This window comes from Sceloporus occidentalis, unplaced genomic scaffold (genome assembly GCF_023333645.1).
Source record: "Sceloporus occidentalis isolate IW3139 unplaced genomic scaffold, rSceOcc1.0.p SCAF_1, whole genome shotgun sequence".
Lineage (NCBI taxonomy): Eukaryota > Metazoa > Chordata > Lepidosauria > Squamata > Phrynosomatidae > Sceloporus > Sceloporus occidentalis.
This window is the reverse complement of record NW_028316981.1, coordinates 280,242,558-280,262,188: the sequence shown is the minus strand read 5'-3', so window position 1 is coordinate 280,262,188 and position 19,631 is coordinate 280,242,558. Positions and strand designations below refer to the sequence as shown.

At 41.6% G+C, this 19,631-nt stretch overlaps 1 protein-coding gene across 1 annotated transcript in view; it reads left to right on the top strand.

The window, feature by feature from the left end:
- Positions 1-1,855: 1,855 nt before the first annotated feature.
- SERINC5 (serine incorporator 5) overlaps positions 1,856-19,631 on the top strand; it is a 55,618-nt gene continuing 37,842 nt past the window's right edge. Inside the window, exon 1 of the mRNA XM_089494796.1 lies at positions 1,856-1,976. Coding sequence (XP_089350922.1) covers positions 1,950-1,976 — 27 coding nt within the window. The 5' untranslated portion in view covers positions 1,856-1,949. The remainder of the gene's footprint in view (positions 1,977-19,631) is intronic.

Below are 19,631 nucleotides of genomic sequence, written 5' to 3'. Positions count from 1 at the left end.
GCACTTGCTGCATCATGAAGGTGCCACGACATGACGACGCTAGGCATGTCATGTCAAAATGGTGGCGCCCATGTGTATAGGGCGTCACCATTTTTACGCCCCATCACGTGCGAGGGGCGTTTGAAAGCCCCGCCCCTCACACGTGACGGGGCGCCTCATAGCGCCCATTTAAATAGGGCCATAGAGAGCTGGGTATGTTCAGCCTGGAAACATGTCGGTTAAGAGGTGATATAATAACCTTGTTAAAAGTATTTGAAGGGCTGTCACATTGAGGATGGAGCAAGCTTGTTTTCTGCTGCTCCAGAGGACAGGACACAGAGAATGGATTCAAACCACAGGAAAAGAGATTCCACCACAACATAAGAAGGAATTTCCTGACAGTAAGAGCTTTTCAACAATGAGACACACTTCCTCGGAGTCGGAACGTGGTGGAGCCCCCTTCTTTAAACAGGCTGGATGGCCATCTGTCAGGGGCGCTTGGATTGTGTGTTCCTGCATGGCAGAAGGGGGCTGGACTGGATGGCCCTTGGCCTCTCTTCCAACTCTATGATTCTAGATACAAGTTCATAAACTTTGAAAAATGCTATGGTAGAAAATGGAAGGAAATGAGGCAGGCAAATGCCACACAACTGTCACAGATTATCTGAGTTTGCTGGTGAAAGCACTCTTGCCTCTGACTCTTTGTCTCCTTGGCCTGAACCCTTGAGGCTGGGGCTGCTTGCTCATCTTACTCTCTGGAACCCTTGACCTTTGGACACAGCCTTGTCAATCTGCCTCATGGGAATCCTAGATCTCAGACTGCTTGACTATTCTCTGGCTGGGACCCCCAGTTTGTACTACGGAACTTTGCTTTAATCCTATTTTGTTTGCAATGGACTTTGCTTTGCCTTGAAACTGCGCCAGCCTCCCTGGGAAGTTTCTCTTCTTGAGGGCAGCTATCAGCATTCTTGGCCGCTTTCCCAGACAGCAACCAGTTTCTACCCAAATATATGGGTTTGTGGGGGAAGCAGTGGAGCCCCCTCCTTCAGGGTGTCACCTGGGGCAGTCTGTGCCCCCTTTTTTGTTGTTAACTGTCTTCAGGTTGATCTGGATTCATGACGACCCTATGGATGAGGCATCTCCGTCCTCCACTGCTCTGCTTCATTCCTGCAACCCCATAAAACCCATGGTGGCCTCTTTCACAGAGTCCCATGATCCACCTGGCATGCAGCCTTCCTCTCTTCCTACTTCCCTCCACCTTTCTCAGCATGACTGCCCTTTCCAGTGAGTCCTTCCTTCTCCTGATGTGTCCGAAGGAGGACAGCCTCCCTTTGGTCCTCTTGGCTGCCAGGGAGCTTTCTAGGGCCCATGCCCTTCTCCTTTGGGATGTCCGCGGGATCCTCAGCACTCTTCTCCGGCTCCACATCTCCCAGGAATGAATGGGTTTTCCTCCTGTCCTCTTGCTTGACTGCCCAGCTCTGGCATCCCTACTACCGACCTGGCAATAGGGGAGTCTAAGCTTTGCCCTTGCATTTGAGGGTCTTCTCTGGTTCTTTCCCTGGAGGCCCCAGTGCCTTTGCTGGCCCTTCGGGAGAGCTGGGCTTCCAGAGGAGCGTGGGAAAAGCCAGGGCAGCAGGTGGCCTACCTCCTTCCCCTCCATCCCTCCCTGTCTCCTCCTCCTCTTGTCCTTTTCAGGGCGGGCTACGCTTCCCATTCCCAACCGCCTTCCCCTTGATCTCCTGCTAAGCGAAACTGACGACAGCGGAAGCTTTGAGCCTAGAAGCCAAGGCAAGCCAGGCGCCTCCTCTCTCTGGCTCAAGGCAGCAGCAGCAGCAGAAGAAGAAGGAGGGTCCATTGCTGCTGCAGCCTGAGCTGGAAAGGCAGAGAGGCAGAAAGGCAGACCCCGCTCCCTCTCCTGCAGCCCCTGCCTTTGGACCTCCGCCAGCAGCCAGGCATCAGGGGCCAGGAGCATGTCTGCGCCCTGCTGTGCAGGCCAGGTAAGCAGAGGGGGTCCTCCTTTTCCCGGACGCGTCCTCCATTATTCCCTCCTCCTCCTCCTGCTGCTGCTGCTGCCCAAGAGAGAATTCCAAAGCACCCTCCATCCTTTGGAGAAAGGCTAAGGAGCATGGGTTTATTTATTTATCTATTGTTTGTTTGTTTCTATGAGAGGTTTTGTTTGGCACTGTCCTTCCTCCTCCATTTTTCTGAACCAAAGAATGGGGTGTCCTCCTTTTCCCGGACGCGTCTTCCATTCCCGCTCCCTCTCCCACCTAGGAATGCCCTCCATCCTTTGGAGCAGGGGCTAAAAGGCATGGATTTATTTATTTCCTGTTGTTGTTGTTGTTGTTGTTGTGTTATTTCTATGAGTGGTTTTGTCTGGCAGTGGCCTCCTCCATTTTTCTGAAGCAAGGAATCGGATTCCTCCTTTTCCCCGGACGCGTCCTCCATTTCCTCTTCCACCTGCCCAGGAGGGAATTCCAAAACGCCCTCCATCAGTTGAGACGGGGTTAAGAAGCATTTTATTATCATCATCATCATCATCATTATTATTATCAGTGCTTTTGTTTGGCACTGTCCTCCTCCATTTTTCTGAACCAAGGAGGAAAGGTCCTCCTTTCCCGGACGGGTCCTCCATTCCCTCCTCCTCCACTACCATCTGCCCAGGAGGGAATTCCAAAACGTCCTCCATCATTTGGAGCAGAGATAAGAAGCATGGCTTTATATTGATACGAGTGTTTTGTGTGTGTGTGTGTCTGTCCGTCTGTCTGTCAGTCTGTCTGTCTGTTTAGTTGTTATTTGGGTTCTGTCCCTCCTCCACTGTTTCTTGATCGTCCTCTTTCTTTCTTTCTTTCTTTCTTTCTTTATTGGAGGGGAGATGCCTTGTCCTCCTTGGCAGTCCTCCTTTTCCCAGGACGCATCCTCCATTTCCACCTCCTGCCCAGGAGAGATTGCAAAATGCCCTCCACTTGAAACATGGATTTGCATTTTATCTCTGAGTGCTTTGTGGCTTCTATTTTGCTCCAAGAGTTTCTTGGCTGTCCTACATTTGGCAGTGCCTTGTCCTCCATGGAAGAGGGTGCTGCTGGCTTGCCTGGCTCCTTCAGGGCTCCTGTGTGGCAGGTCCTCCAAGGCCTCCGTGCCACATTTATTTCAACCTGGGCTGGATCCGCACTGCTGAAGTAATCCAGTTTAATACCACTTTACCTGCCATGGTTCAAGGCTATGGAATTCTGAGAATGGTAGTTGGTTGTGGCACCAACTATCATTCTCAGAATTCCATAGCCTTGAGCCATGGCAGGTAAAGTGGTATTAAACTGGATTATTTCTGCAGTGCGGATGCAGCCTCGGACAACCAGCCCTTGCAGTGGTCCCCTTCACAGGTTCCTCAAGGGAGCTTCACCCAACAGACTGGGTCCCTGCCCACAAAGAAGATCTCTTCCCTCATACTAAGCATTGTTGTAGTTGCTGTTGTTGTTGTGTGCCTTCTTCACATTGGTTCCGACAGGGCAACCCTATCCTGGGGTTTTCCTGGCAACGTTTGTTCAGAGAGGGGTTTGCCTTTGCTTTCCTCTGAGGCTGAGAGAGTGTGACTCACTCAGGGTCACCCAGTGGATTTTGTGGCCGAACCTTGGGCTGCATCCACACTGCAGAAATAGTCCACATTGGAGTTTATCACACGAAGGAGATCGGGAGTTTATCCCGGGAATATTCCAGAAAAATTGCAAAATCACGCGTAATGATTTCACAATACGTTGCACAAAATGGTCACAAAGAAGCATTAATGCTCGTCTTTTTACTTTCAGGATTTCAGCAACAATGCATTTCCAATATCGCTTTATATATGCAATTGCGTGTGATATTCATTTGTGCAATTACTTGCCATTTCCGCTTCATTTGCAGGATGCTTTAAATGCGCCTCAATCTCTGTTTAATGTCGAAATCAGCCCCAGTGTGATAAACTCCATTGACACCACTTTGACTCAATGCTGTGGAATTCAATGCTATGGCTATGGCTCTGGTGCCACAACAAACTACAATTCCCAGGATTCCCTAAGCCTTGAGCCATAGCTATTAAAGTGGCGTCAACATAGACACCACTTTAGTGGCTATTTCTGTAGATTATTTCTGGTCTCTAGAGTCATAATAGGGTGCATCTGCACTGTAGAAATTATGCAGTTTGACAGCACTTTAATTGCCATGGCTCAGAATCCTGGGATTTGTAGTGTGTGTGCGTGCGTGCGTGTGAGGCACCATCAGGCTTTGGCAGAGAAGGCTAAGGACTTGGTATTATTGTTGTTGTTACTGTTATTATTATTATTATTATTATTATTATTATTATATTTATTTGTATCCCACTTTTTTCTCAGGGTGGCTACATATTAAAAACAATACAATTAAAAACATAGACTAGAGGTACATTAAAAAGAATTAAATTATTACAGTGTTAAAATAGATAACTATTAAACGAATAAAATGCATTTTAAAAAGATAAAACTATATAAAACACTTCAAAATGGAAAAAAAAACCATTGCAGGCCAATTACAACCATTCTGTTCAAAACTGCATTATTTCTACAGTGTAGATGCGGCCCCTATACAACTCTTAGACCACTATGCTACATTGGCTCTCTACACAACCTCTGCTTTTCCATTGCTGGGAAATGCCTCAGAAAGGGTCTCTTCCATCGATGTGATAATGGGCAAGGATTGGTGGCATTGGTTGTTGCTAGTGGGAAATCTGGTGCCACAGCAAACTACAAGTCCCAGAATTCCACAGCATTGAGCCATGGCAGTTAAAGTGGTGTCAAAGTGCATTATTTCTGCAGTGCGGATGCAGCCCCTGGCAAAGTAGCTTTCCTAAAAGAAAGCATGGGGAGGAATCCACTCCATGAACCAGGATGATTTTTCAATTGCTTCCCTTTGCTTTTGCAGAGGCAATATAAGCTTAATGCAGGTGCATACTCTCTCTCTCTCTCTGTGTGTGTGTGTGTGTGTGTGTGTATCCATCATTAAACGCCTTAAATTTCTCAAACGTGGCAGTGGTGCCATTGTGGAAAATGTAAAAACAATGTACTGTAGCAACACCTCTCGTACTGGAAGGCTGACGTTTTCATTGTGTTACAAGCTGTTGTAGGATGCCGCCTGTGCCACTGGTTTTGTAAAGCACACTGCCCATAGAGCTTGTGTGGTTTTTTAAAAAAAATATGAACTGTTTTACCACTCTTAAAACAAAAATCAGGCTCAGAAATGTTCAAGACAAGAGTAGTGTGAGTATGTAGAGACATCTTGTAGCTCCTTTGAGACTAACTGAGAGAATGAAGTTGGCAGCCCGAGCTTTCCTAGACTTAAGTCCACTTCCTCAGAAACATTTGGGAAATTTGGGGAACAAATACATCTGAAGACGTAGGCTTAAGGCTAAGAAAGCTCATGCTGCCAACTTCTTTCTTTCAGTGAGTCTCGAAGGGGCTACAAGATCTCTCTACATACTGATTCTGCAGACTACCATGGTTATATCTTTGAAGAATGGTGTGGTTAGCGATGCTTTGGAATCTGTTTGTTGAATGCAAGATGATCCTTAGTGTTATACATAGCAAGGAAAGGCTAACCTGGATCCAAAATACACTGCAAAATAATCTGGTTCCAGACTGCTTAATGGTATAGGAGCCCATCCCGTATCCAACCTGGCAACACTACTTGGAGAAGTCAGAAATTGAACATAGAATCTTTTGTCTCCAATGCATGTGCTCTGTCACATAGGTCCAAAACACACACTGCAGAAATCATTCAGTTTGAGACCGCTTTAGCTGTCCTGGCTAAATGCTAGGGAATTCTGGCAACTGTGGTATTTGTGAGACATTGAGCTTTCTCTGTCAGAGAAGCTGCAGTGTGTTTTGGACCCAAGTTTTTTTTTCCCTGCATGTCTTTCTCTCTCAGAGTAAAACTGGCAAACTCACTGGATGATAAGCTAGGGAGTGTATTTATTGGCTTTGGAGAGTGAGGGTGTGGGAGGAGGCAGGCATTCAGTTGCTTGTTACTCTAGAGTGGAAGGAAGAACAGAATTTCCCCAAGGAAAAGGAATGGTGACGAGTGTTTTGGCAACCGAAAGCAACAATCAGTTCTATTATTACTCATTATTCGGTCACACAGCCCAGTAGCTCAGTCATGTAGCCCAACTTTTAATATGTTTACTTGGAAGTATGTCCTGTAAAGTTCACTGAAACCCACATCCTGATATGCATGTTTAGATTTCTGTGAATTCTGTTCCCAAATCAGTCTTTCCTATGCTATAAGTAAGCATTTTGAATACTGTTGTAAATCTCTCTCTCACCCATCAATTGCTAATTGGTAGGGGGAAAACCCCACTCTTTTATTCTACCTCACCTTGAGAGAACTATTTCAATATATAAATAAAAATAATTTTAGGACATTACAATATGACACTGTTTGTATTCCTCTGTGCCTGTTGAGCCAAATAAATCTGATATATATATATATATATATATATATATATATATATATATATATATAAACACAATACTAAAACAGTCTTTGCTTCTCCCTTTTGCTCCTAGTTGGGTTGATGTTTCTAATATAGAAGGAAAAAAAGAAGAGGAACATTTAAAAACTGAATTTTATTCTGATTACTGTAGCATAAGGGTGTGCAACTCTAGTTCTCTAGGGCCCCATTCCCACTGGTTTATAAAGCGGATCAAGACGCGGATTATGGGGGCATCGTTCCCATTTGAGCGTGCATTCAATCCTCATTGTGCCAATTTCGTTCCCATTTGAATTCGGATCTGATCCCCATGTAATCGATTTTTCCTGGGAAAACCCGAATCAGTAGTAGATAATCCGGGTTAATTTGACTGTACTTTTTTGGAGGTTTTTCCTGCACCTCCCAAGTCTGATTTGGGGCAAATGAATGGGAACGACAAGGGTGTCTGATTCGGGAACTTGGGGATGGGAGGATCAGTGCTCAAGGGGCTGGCCTGGGGATGTCACCTGCTTGTTCTCTTTCCTGCATTAACAGCGCCATCAAGTTCACATAGCCTTTCCCCTGGTGGAGTGGGAAGCAGGGTAAGGCGATCACATGTGTAGACAAATTTAGTTTTTAAAAAATTAAGCTTTCAATCGCCTAAGCGCTGTCGAATGTCTAAACATAGCAAGTTGGTACATTGACATCCAAACGCAATAAAAACATTACGCCCCCCTGCAACCTCTCCCCGCTCCACATGCATAGATCAACGTGTGAAGAGAGCCATTCAACACCATTTTAAAACTATTTTTTCTTTTCTTTTTTTTTTTTACATACCTGCTCGAACGCCCCCCCAAACAGCCCAGGGAGCAATGGGGGAGGCAAAGAGACTGAGGGGGATGGAGGCTCCTTTTCCGTTTTCCAGAGGGAGTCTGGGAAGACACAGGAGAGCCGGGGAGGCAATGGGGGGGAACAGAGGGGAAAAGCACCTAAGCGATTGATTGGCTGTGACGTCAAGTGCCTAGGCGCTTGATTGACAGCTGCTTTTTTTAAAAAAAGAGGTTCCAGAAGGGCAATGGGAACGGGGAGCAAAAAAGTAGCTTCAAATTACAACTGAGAAAATTTCAATGGGAACGAGGATATGGGTCAAAAAAAACCGAGTCCGTTTGCACCCTTTCGTAATGGGAACGAGGGAGCAGATTCGAATACAACTTGGAAAAAAAATCAGAGTCAGAATCGCACCAATATAAGCCGCTTTTTTGCCCAGTGGGAATGGGGCTTTTATGTCTTTAGTCTAAAAAACCCCATCACCCCTATCCAGCAAAGCCAGTCTTAAGGTTTTAAAGAAGTTGTAGTCCTGAAACAGTATATCTGTACATTCAGTGTAAAGTTGCATAAAGATATGCTGCTTTTAAATTGCCTTTTTGAGTTGTTTATAAAGTGAATACTCTGCTCATTGTACAAGCCCAAAACAAGGTAGCTGAAATGTTAAATTCTCTGTGAAAGCTGGGCTTTTGGCCATGTCCGATAAAATGTTTCCACTTCTTTACTGTTTCCTGCTTTCCAATTATTAAAAAACAGAACTGTTTTGAAATGGCTCTTAAATTTTTCTGCATATTAAAGGATATAGTAAATTTTCAGTGCTGTGGATTCACACACATTTTTCATCTCCCAGACACACCCTAGCAGTAGAAACAAGTTCTGTAACTTTGGAGACATGAAAGCCAAGAATTATTTTTTCATCTACAATGCCATACAAAAACCTAACCCATGAGTAAGAAAGACTTGCCACAAGCCAAGAGCATTATATTTAATTGCTCAGTCATCAACACAGCTGATGAACAAAATTGCTTTTCAAATTGTGAAAAAGTATAGAATATACAATCCTCCAGCAGGAAAGAAGAAACAGCAAATGCAGCAATGTTCATTTTCCTTTTTCTTTCTTTTTTTTTTAGTGCAGTGCTCAACTTTTTAAGCCATATTAGGTTAGATTCAAATTTAGACTCATACCACTGGGTTGGCAGAAGTGGACTTCTTCACAGCAGCCTTCTGAAAATACTACACAGATGTTCAGAGGACCTTGCTGAATGGGATAAGCTGTGATATAATCTTGGAAATCAGACAGAGTTCTACTGATATTCATGAGCTGGATTCTATATCTAGCCTGTGAATTCCAAGTGGGTGTTATCTTGATCACGCTGAAATCAGTGTAACATATGTATGTTGTGTATTTCTCCTATTAGCCAGCATGTGCACTGTTTTATTTTGAAGTGCTCTTGTCAATTGCAGACTTAAGCAAAAGCTGGGCAAGTGAAATCCATTGAGCAAGACAACTTTGAAATACACATAGTGTATTTTTACTCCAGCTGTGCACCATACTGTGATCCTATGGAGTATAGCAATAAGCTAAGTATATTCTGGGATGGAGAAGTAACACTTGAAATAAAATATTAGTAGAAGATAACAATTGCACTTCTGTCCTGAAACAATTATTCTTGATCACATTGTGCTTTTATCACACCCTACAGAATACCCTGAAAATCAAATCTGATATTGTTGTACTCTTTCAGCTCTATTTTCTCCTTTCTAGTAGTGCCTTGGTCTAAATAACCTAAAAGCACCTGCTTGGAAGCTAAGCAGGGTCAACACTATTTAGTACCTGGATGGGAGATTGCCAATTAAAACCAAGTGCTGTGGGCTATATTTCAGAGGAAGAAACTGGCCAACCCCCCCCCCCCCCAAAGAAAACATCGGTACTCCTTTCCTAAGAAAACCCTATGAAATTCATGGGCTCTCCATAAGTCGATAGGTGACTCAGATGCACAGATAAACATACAGAATAACAGTGTCTGATGTGCTGGGAAGTCAATAGACACATGGCAATCCCCCCCCCCCCCAAAAAAAAAAAAAACCCATACAGATATGTTGTAGACTGGAAGCTCTAAGTTCGTGTAACAACTTTTTAATGGGGTGGAGGACCATGATCATCATTTTTACAAAAATAACACTGATAGTTACAATATGTGACTGGTTGTAACAGCTGCTATTAGTAATATGCCTGGGTTGGATCCCATATTTCCTCCTGTTTGTAGTTAACATCTCCTGCTTGCATGAGCTGCAAAGGACAGAAGGAAGCAATTTTCACCTATTTTCCCCTTGTCCATGATACTTCTCCCTCCCTTGCCCATGATATTCACATGCCTCCAGTTTCCACCCTGAACACACTACCAGATTCATAGTCTACAGCCAAGTCCTCTGATACAAGCACATCTGCTTGGACCCGCATGACAGAGGCACCAAACTCATGGAGTTATAAGAGCCGTTCCTCAAGCTACAGTACCCACCATTTAAAGTAAAAGCAAATAAACAAGGCAAGTCTTGTGCCCAGGACTAATCTACTACAGAACAAAATGAAAACATAAAATGACAGAACCCCATTGACAGTCACATACAGTTCCCATCTGAGACCACTCAGATGTATCGTCTATGAACTGCAACCTATTCTGGACAGTAATGCTGCCCTCTCAAGAACTCCTCCTGGCAGGCCTTTACTTGCCTGCAGACAATCTCCCAACTCCAAGTAGTTGGGTACCTACAGGAGAACACACAACACAGATGTGGAGAAGGGTACAAGAGTTGGCCACAAACCCAGATGCCAACTCTATACATCTATTCCAGAAGTGTCATCACAGGATCTAATGGCATCACCCACAGTTGGAGGGACATCGAGTGATATATGCCATCCTGTGTCAAAAATGCCCTTCAGCACTCTACATTGCATAAACGTGACAGTCTCTGTACCAGAGGATAAATTAAATCTGACATTAGGAACAGTAATACACACACACACACACACTAGCTGCAGAAGACTTCAGCCTTCTTGGACATTACATCTTGGTCCTTGAACAAAACTACAGTCCGAAAACTACAAAAGAAATTGGAAAGAGAAACCACAGAACTGAAATGTAGCCACAAACTCCAGCCCATTAAAGGGGATTGAACAGAGAGAATGGTTTCCTGGCACACTACATACATTATAACACGATAATGTCAGATATATTTCAGAAACTCTAGTAATTAATCCTGAATAATTTTTATTATATTAGTTATAAAAATGTTACTTTGGTGTTGGTGTGTAGGAAACAGCTGTTCCTGTTACATGAGTAGCTGTGTGTATGCATCAAGCTATTTGTGTTCCATAACTCACTGTATAAAGTGGAGAGACTTTACACTATTGTAAATCTCTCTCTTTATTTCTCTTTCTCCACACACAGATACACACACACACTGCTTCATTTAAATGTTGCATAAAAAACAAAAGTTTTCTTCTAAAATCAATGGATTTATCATGTGTTAACAACATTTAAGTCAAGGAGGAAGTAAACTCCCCTTGAGCATTACTAGAAGCAGTATATTCTTCACCCACACATTGAAACACTGTTGAAAAGATGTTTTGCATCTATAGCATGAATCTTTTTTCATTTAAGAAAACACATATATACATACTTTAAGTACTCAACAATATAGGCAACAACAGTCCTTGTATGCAAAATAGTTGCAAGCTATCCAACTGTAATGAATTTGGCTATATCCATGTGTATTGGTACTTAATCTTAAAACTTCTCACTTTCCAACTTAATTCTGTGCATCTAGTCTAAAGCATATGATTTCCTGGCTTTTCTTCAGTCAAAGCAATTTAATGCTTACAACACTGATTGTTAACGCCTTTCTTTGTGCATACTTTTCTTCAGGCAGAAAAAAGCACCACCACATGGATTATATCGTGGGCACGCACTAGGCCTACACAATTGTTGTTTGCTTTTGCTTACATAAAAAACATCTGCCCCATTTCACAGGAAACTGCATTTTCCATGTGGTTTGCTCTATAGCATTTCTCTGGAGACTAGAAAGTTGACCTCTGTCTTAAATAAAGCAGCTGTAGTGGAAAACTTTGGTTACCATTGTTTCTTTTTCAGAGTGATTGTGTATTTAAATGAAATGCTGACACACTTTCAGGGTGATGTTATGCCAGGGTTATTGGAAAGACTGTTCTTGTCACACCCATTATATATATTACATTTAGCAATATTTACATTACATTCTGATTTATACATTTGGCAAAAGTAAACTTAAGACAGGTCCACCAATGTCTGGGGCCTATTTCTATGTCAGTGCTTAGAAATACTGGCTGCAGTCTTGCTGGTTAGGAGTAGATCCATTCAATTTATTGCTGAATAGCATGGAAACACATAGGTAAATCCTATTGAGTCAGTGGGCCACTTTAGTTAGGACTAGCAACAGAATTCATGTCAATATTTTAAGAGGAAATAATGCGACTAAATTTGTCCTTGTTAATGGTGGGTGATTGTAGCCTTTCACTGTTTATTTTTGGACTTCAGCTCAGACAGTCCCACGTCATTAGCTATGTTAGGTATGGCTGTTGTGAGTTGTGTAGTGTTGCTGGGGAGAAAACAGAGTCTTGTGAATTTGACATAGGCAGTGTTTATTCTGCACTTCTATGGCAAAAAGAAAAACACTCCAGTAATAAAGAAAACTCTTTAATGTGTCAGACATGTCATGAAGAACCGTCTATGTTAGTAGCTACGGCAAAAAAAAGTTATCACTCTCCCCTGTGGTTTTTCAAGGGTTTTTCTAAATCCTATGATTTTCAAAATTGTTTACACTCCCTGAAATAGCTAAGTTTATTCTTCATGCCATGGGCAGAATGTTTAAACAACTGCACCTAACTGAAAGGTTTCCAGATTTGTAGGACTGTGGTCCCTCACATCTCTAGCCAGCTTGCTGGTTGGGAATGATGGCAACTATATTCCAAAACATCTGTAAGGCACTATGTTAGAGAAAGCTGCTTTAAGGAATATCTGTAGCAAAGCTTAAAATGTTAATAAAAAACAACAACAATCACATTTAAAGACAGATCACATGTTATCACTTATGATGTAGTTATCGTGCCTGAGTGAATTGTGGTTAAACAGTTTAAGACTTGGTGTGTAAAGTCTTGAGTACTGCAGTCTTTCTAGGATTACAAAGATTTGGGTTTGTAATGCCTTTACTGCATGTTGTTGCTTGAGTGGAAGTTGTGCGGGTAAAAATAAACAAAATACATTCAAATTTCATCTGAGGAGCGCTATACAGTCAGTATTTACAATTAAAGATTGCTTTTAGAGTTACATCCTACTGTGAAATTATCTTTTTATGCGAGGGCTGCCAGTAAACGAACAGAAGGGTTACTACTGTAGAAATTAAAATATGCCAGAAGGAGATTTTAGGTTGCTTTATAACCTATTCGATTCAAATTAAAAACAGTTTATAAAGGGGTTCTACCTGATTTGCTGATCTTGAACATGAAGGTCACTTTTTTCTCTGTTGCCTGATTATCTGTAGTGACTAGACATTGCCTCCAAGTAACCAGACAGGCAGTAATTCATAAACTGGATTTGGCTCTCAGTCATTGATTAAATTCAGGCCATCAGATGGACACAGAGTACTAACCAAGGGTGAATTGAGACAGGTGGGCTCCTGAAACTTTCCGTGGGCTAGTAACATCTGTCCATCATTGCATTCCTTTGGGCAATTCTTATCCTACCACCTCAAGAGGTAATGTTGAAAACAAACCTAGGTCAGTGTTTAGTTGCTCTGACTTTACAATCGATTAAATTAAATTCATTCTAAAATATCCAAAAAATCAATTAGTCCCATGATCTGTTGGATTAAAGTACTGTGACACTCTTCTGCAATAAGGAGAAAGAGACCTAACTGGGATAGGCCACAAAACGGCCTTCTTTCAGTCTTGAATTATCCACATTCTTAAAGGGTTCACACAGACTTTGTTGAAGTAATTTGGCTGAGGGGACAAAAGCAGTGTCATGAGTTGAGGAAGGATTAATTATATTCCTGCCAGATCACATCACACCAGTTCACTTAACAAGGAAGGTTTATTAACATGCACAAAGAAAGTTCTAACTTCTAAAACTTCCCCTAGGTGATATAATAGGCAGCAAGTTGGGTATTATGCACAAGAGAGCAAAAGTCTATTGTAATGAGCAAACTTTCCATCTGCTGGCAGAAAATACCAATTCAGCTAGTATTTGATGAATGAGTTGGCTGTATATTTATAGAAACGTGACTGTGAAATTGAATGCAAGGGCATAACTTTAGGAATGGTTTCCTAGCTTAAGTATATTACATATTTTGGGTGGAACAAAGATCAGCATGTGATAGCTAGTTAGATAAGACTTTGTCCTGTATCATTCAAGGCAGTCTCATCTATTTCATTGTAGACTGTTAAGATTATATTGGATATAATATATTGTATTCCAAAATTCTAATTGACACTTGGTTTATTCTACCTGCTAGCATTTAGGTTGCTACTTTATACATTGGCCCTTTCAGAAATCAATTCATATTTTGAAAGTACATCATGTTTCAAACAGAGCTATTGCATAGGTAGAATACATACTGCTTGAGTTGACTTAAAATAAAGATTATTCCGTTTTTGGAAATGATATTACTAAAACCATACTTCTGAAGAGAGAGTCTTTTTGTAAAAAAGAAGAATTACAAGCTTTTCCTAAAACTAATGACCAAAATATATAAAATAGCATTTGTATTTTATATTTTTAAATATGTCATTTCTTCGAATATGGTAAATACCATTTGGTTGTTCCTAGGATTGCTTATCTCCAGTCACTGCACAGCTGAGATTGGACCAGCTAACCGACATTTTTGAAATAAGCACTCTTAATAAAAAATATTGTTTGACTTCCAGAGTATCTGAAATCATTTGCAAAAAAAAAAAAAATGTTCAGAGTTTAAAGCAGCAAATATAACCATGTTTGAAGTAAGTGGGACTTTATTGCAGGGAAATATGTTTGGGATTAGAATACCAGCATTTACTGTTACTGTTTAGTTGTCTGGCTTTTCTCAGTATTTATGAAACAGACTTTAAAAAGAAACAAAGTGAGCAACTCCTATAAAAATATTTGTAAATCTTTAAGACATTTTTATCTTTAAATCTATATGCACTTTACGTGAATATAAACCAGATATTTCAGTTATTTGCCTAAATCTGTTTACCAGATTTTTTATAATTCTGTATGCTGGCTTCCTCCAGGATTTTTTAAAAAGTACAAAACCTAATGTTTTGAGTCTGCATCCCATCAATGGAGCTCATATGGCTGTCTTCTAATGTGACCCTAAGTTCTGATGTGACTGTAAATAAGTTCCATATTTTTGGACATCTTGGAATATTTAGATTGCCAGGACTGGAATAATTTCAAAATGCCTTGCTTTTCCTTTTTAAAAGTTGCCAGTTATCTTCAGACAGTCATCGTATCATTCACATTGTGCTTGGGCATTTTTCTCAACTCTGAAAGTCTTCCTCTTATTTCTGCAATCCATATAACTTGAAAGAAACAAACCAGAAGGATTGTTTTGGACTAGACATGATTTCAAAAGCCTTGTGGCTGGTATTTTTTTAGCAAGTAAGAAAAAGAAATGCTCATCAGAATTAACAATATGATACTATGTAAAAAATTTTACTTAGAATATGCAACCTATTTTGCTGCGTAAACATCTTGATATTTGCCTCACTTAAGTATGAATAAATTAGATTGTTCCAACTAATTAAAAACACTGTTATTAAACTGAATATCGACATACCTCAGTTAACCAAGTGGATGTGTTTCTGGGCTTTACTTTAATACCAGACATGGAAATAAAATGGAAAAAAAATAGGGATAGGTTCCTGTACCAGAAAAAAAAAAGAGCAGTTCAACATGTCTAAAGTTAACATTTTATTCAAAACTAACATTGTGTGCATGTGAAATGAAACAACTAAATCAAGTAAACCTTGCATAAGTAAACAAAAACATTTTGAATCTTCCACAGATCTCTTGAAAGTTGCTTCAAAAATGCATCCTGGGGTGACTTTCCCCCCCCCCCCTTTTTTTAAACAAGCTCCAGTTTTCTTATGATTTCCATGTCAGCGGTGAAATTTTAAGTCTATGCTTTTTCAACATGCCAGGGTTGCTGGCGAAGCAGGCTAAGCTGCTTTCCACTTTTATTTCTGATTTGTCTTTCGTACATGCTCAGTAAATGACTCCTTGCCTGTTGTACGTAATCACATACCTACAATAGGATCACTAGAGTAGAATCTCATTATTTCTTAGGTCAACCCTTATTGCATTGTTTACTGCAGACATACTGTTGAAATCCAACACTGAAATTCTGTCTTTCTCCAGCCCTCCTTCACCATCCTCCCAGTGCCAATGCTACAAACAAACAAACTCCCAGCTAGACAGAAGAAAAGGGAGGACTTGGCTCTGCTCCCATAGAAAGACTTTCTAAAAAGGAGTTGCTTTGTCTTTGTTAACTGAGCTATATCTTTACTTGAAAGTAGTAAGATCTTGCAGCACCTTTGAGACTAATTGAAAGATAGAAGCTGATAGCATGTGCTTTCATAGACTTGAGCCTACTTCCTCAGATGTGTGTGGTGGAGTGGAAAGCCCGGGGACAGACCTTTATAGTAGTCTCTGTGTAGGAATTGTCCATAGGAATGCTCTCCACCACATGCCTCTGAGGAAACCGGCCACCCCGTGCGCTAACAGACTCCCTGGCCGAGCTGACACAGCTGGTCTCGGAACTGGTGTTGGAGTCCCCTAGGCTTCTTGTCCTGGGGGACCTCAACATCCCCTTCAAGGCCAGCCATAGTCCAACTGGTGCGGCTCGGGAGTTCATGGCTACCATGACTGCCATGGGCCTATCTCAATTGGTCTTAGGGCCCACGCATTCTGCTGGTAACACTTGATATGGTCTTTTGCACGGACATGGAGATTCCATGGGCGGAGGTAACTAATATCTCTGCCTTGTCATGGACGGACCATTTCCTGGTTGAGGCTCAAATCAAGGCTTCTACCTCTAGCCCCCCCCCCCCAGGGGTGGCGGACCTATTAGAAAGGTCCACCCTCGAAGGCTGATGGAACCCAAAAGGTTCCAAGAGGCCCTAGAGGGGTCTATGGTTGGAACTGACAGCAATTCTGTTGATGCCCTGACTAACATCTGGGACACTGATCTCTCCAGGGCTATACACAGTATCGCTCCCAAGTGTCCTCTCAGGCCTGCTTCCAAAAAACAGCCTTGGTATATGGAAGATCTCAGGGAAAGGAAGCGGGTCCTGTGACGACTAGAGCGCGACTGGCGAAGACACCAGCATGGCACTTCTGGACTCTCTTTTGAAGGCCTACGGAGTGGCGATAAGTGCAGCAAAGAATTCGTTCTATGCTGCACGTATTGCGTCCGCGGAGTCGTGTCCGGCAGAGCTGTTCAGGGTAGTGAGGGAGCTTACTCAGCTGCCTCCTCCTTGAACTCTATTTTGGAACCATCCATGCTGTGACAAGTTTAACAACTTCTTCGTGGATAAAACCTCTCGGATAAGGGCTGATCTCGACGCCAGTATTTCTTCAGGATCCAGAGTAGAGGTCTCCAGAGCCTCCGTGGACTCGATTGTACTGGATCATTTTAAGTCTGTGAGTACTGAGGAAGTGGACAAGATCCTTCGAAGTGTTAGGAAGACAACATGCTCTCTTGATCCCTGTCCCTCTTGGTTAATGGCTCGGGGGGGGGGGCTGTAACTATTATGTTGCGGGGACCTTGAAACGGTGGTACATGCTCTGGTGACCTCTCGGTTGGATTTCTGTAACGTGCTCTACATGGGGCAACCCTTGTACCAAACCCGGAAGCTTCAATTAGTGCAGAACATGGCAGCCAGACTGGTCACTGGATGCCCCAAGACCAGTCATATAACACCTGTTCTACAAGATCTACATTGGCTGCCCATTCGCTTCTGGGCGCAATACAAGGTGTTGGTTATTACCTGTAAAGCCCTAAATGGCTTGGGCCCAGGGTACTTGGAGGACCACCTCTCCCCATATAATCCGCCCCGCGCACTCAGGTCGACTGGGAAGCAACTGTTGAAGGTTCCAGATACGAAATATTCTGTGACTGCACAGAGGGCATTTTCCAGCTCAGCCCCACAGCTTTGGAACTCTCTTCCTGGTGAGCTCCGCTCGGTTACCTCCCTTGACTTATTTAGGAAGAGGTTAAAAACCTTCTTCTTCCAACAGGCTTTCCCTAGACAATGTAATACCTGCTTTCTCCCCGCTGTACCGTTGCACCTGCACTTTAGGCTAGCTATTGTTGTGATTTTAATCTGTAAGTTTCTATCTTGTTTTTAATTGTATTATTGTATTGTTTGGGTTTTTATATGATACTGTTTGTAAAATCGTACATCGCTGTACTTCTGTGTAACCCGCTTTGATCTATTAAGGAAAAGCGGGCTATAAATAAACAGTTTATTATTTATTATTTAAGTCTACGAAAGCTCATGCTACCAACTTATGTATTTCAGTTAGATTAAAAGGTGCTGAGAGATCCCTGTGCATACTGATTTTCCAGACTAACACGGCTATGTCTTAGAAAGTAGTAGGGCATACAATTGGCCCTTAGTATCTGTGGACTTGCCATCCATGGAACCAAGCATCCGTGAATGGCTAGCCCCCGTTGTCCCATGTTGGCATGGACCGCATCTTAGTGGATACCAAAATCCGTGGATGATCAAGTTCTGTCATCCCAAATGGCAGTGTTACAAACAGGGTTTGCTTACTATGCTTTTTCACCATGCCAGGGTTGCCATGAATATAATAAAAAAAATAGTGTGTTCACAAAGTAAAACATAAAAATAAAATAAATTTAATATCTAAAATACAAATAATATTCAACATATATCTAAAGATAAATATATTCATAAATTCATGAATATAAATATATTCAAATAATATTCAAATAATACAGTAACAATAAATTCTCTTATATCCAAATATGCTGTATATCAAGATATACAGTGTATAAATAATGCAATACACTGTGCAGAGATGCAGATCCCAAATGGTAGTGCATGCACATGGCTGTGCTGCCATTACATTTCATTGTTCCCAATGCACACTCCGCCATGGGACAATGGGGGCTATCTTTAAGGTTGGCACAACCATGTGCATGCACTGCCATTTGGAATGACGGAACTTGATCATTTGGAATGACGGAATTTGATCATCCATGGATTTTGGTATCCGTTGGAGTGGGGTCCAAAACAGATCTCCCATGGATACTGCAGGCCGATGGTATTTCTTTTAATCTTACAAAGGAAACAATTTTCCATTGTCTGCTGCTACCACGCTGCAGAAATAAAGAAGTTTGACATCATTTCAGAAATGTAGACTTATCATTTTCTCCTTTTTATCCCTTCAGATCTTAGGGCCCAGATTGCCATTACTAAATCGGGAATCTGTCATAAGCCTCCTTGCATAGATGTATAGAATATTATATATTTCTATGACATTTTGAACAAATGAAAGTTTCTTGTTTTCTCTTTTCATATATACTATAGAAAACAACTCATCTTTATTAAGGAAACACATGTGACAGGTGCTGAAACTTAATTAAACATTTCCCCTATAAACATTGTAGGTTTACTACTTAATTACAGTACCTGTCTGCTGGAGTTAGCTTTTCTTAATAACATTTTAAAAGGGGGCAGGGGGGATCATAATACTATTTAGCAGCAAAACCTGTTTCGTCTTTTTCTGGGATGGGGTAGAGGCTTCTGCAGGTGAGAGCTGATTCAGCTTTTGTGAAGGCTGTAATGTTGAGAAGGCTTCAGGCAAAATCTGAGTTTCTGTGTTCACTTGCGAAAAGAGTGAGATAACTGGGTGTGACTTCTCATGCAGCAAATATTAAACATTAGTTTCAGGTATGTTTCTTTCAGATTTCTTACTTGGTGTGCATAGCATTTTTTCCATTATATTTTTATTGAAGATAAAAAAGAGACATAAAAGACAGAATAAACATACTCACACACACACACACACACACGAATTAGAAATATACATGTTCTTATACATTCTTATATGTTACTTGTATCCATGCAGCTAATGTCAAGTCCAGTTTGGCTTGTACTTTTACTGTTCTCCCTCCCTCAATCCCTCTTGTGGTTGAATATCCAGAAGTTTTTATTTAGTTTTGCCTGTGACCCAGTAGAAAACCTACATCTGCATTGGACAATTATTTCTTTCCACCACTTATTCCACTTACTGTGGTTAATGAT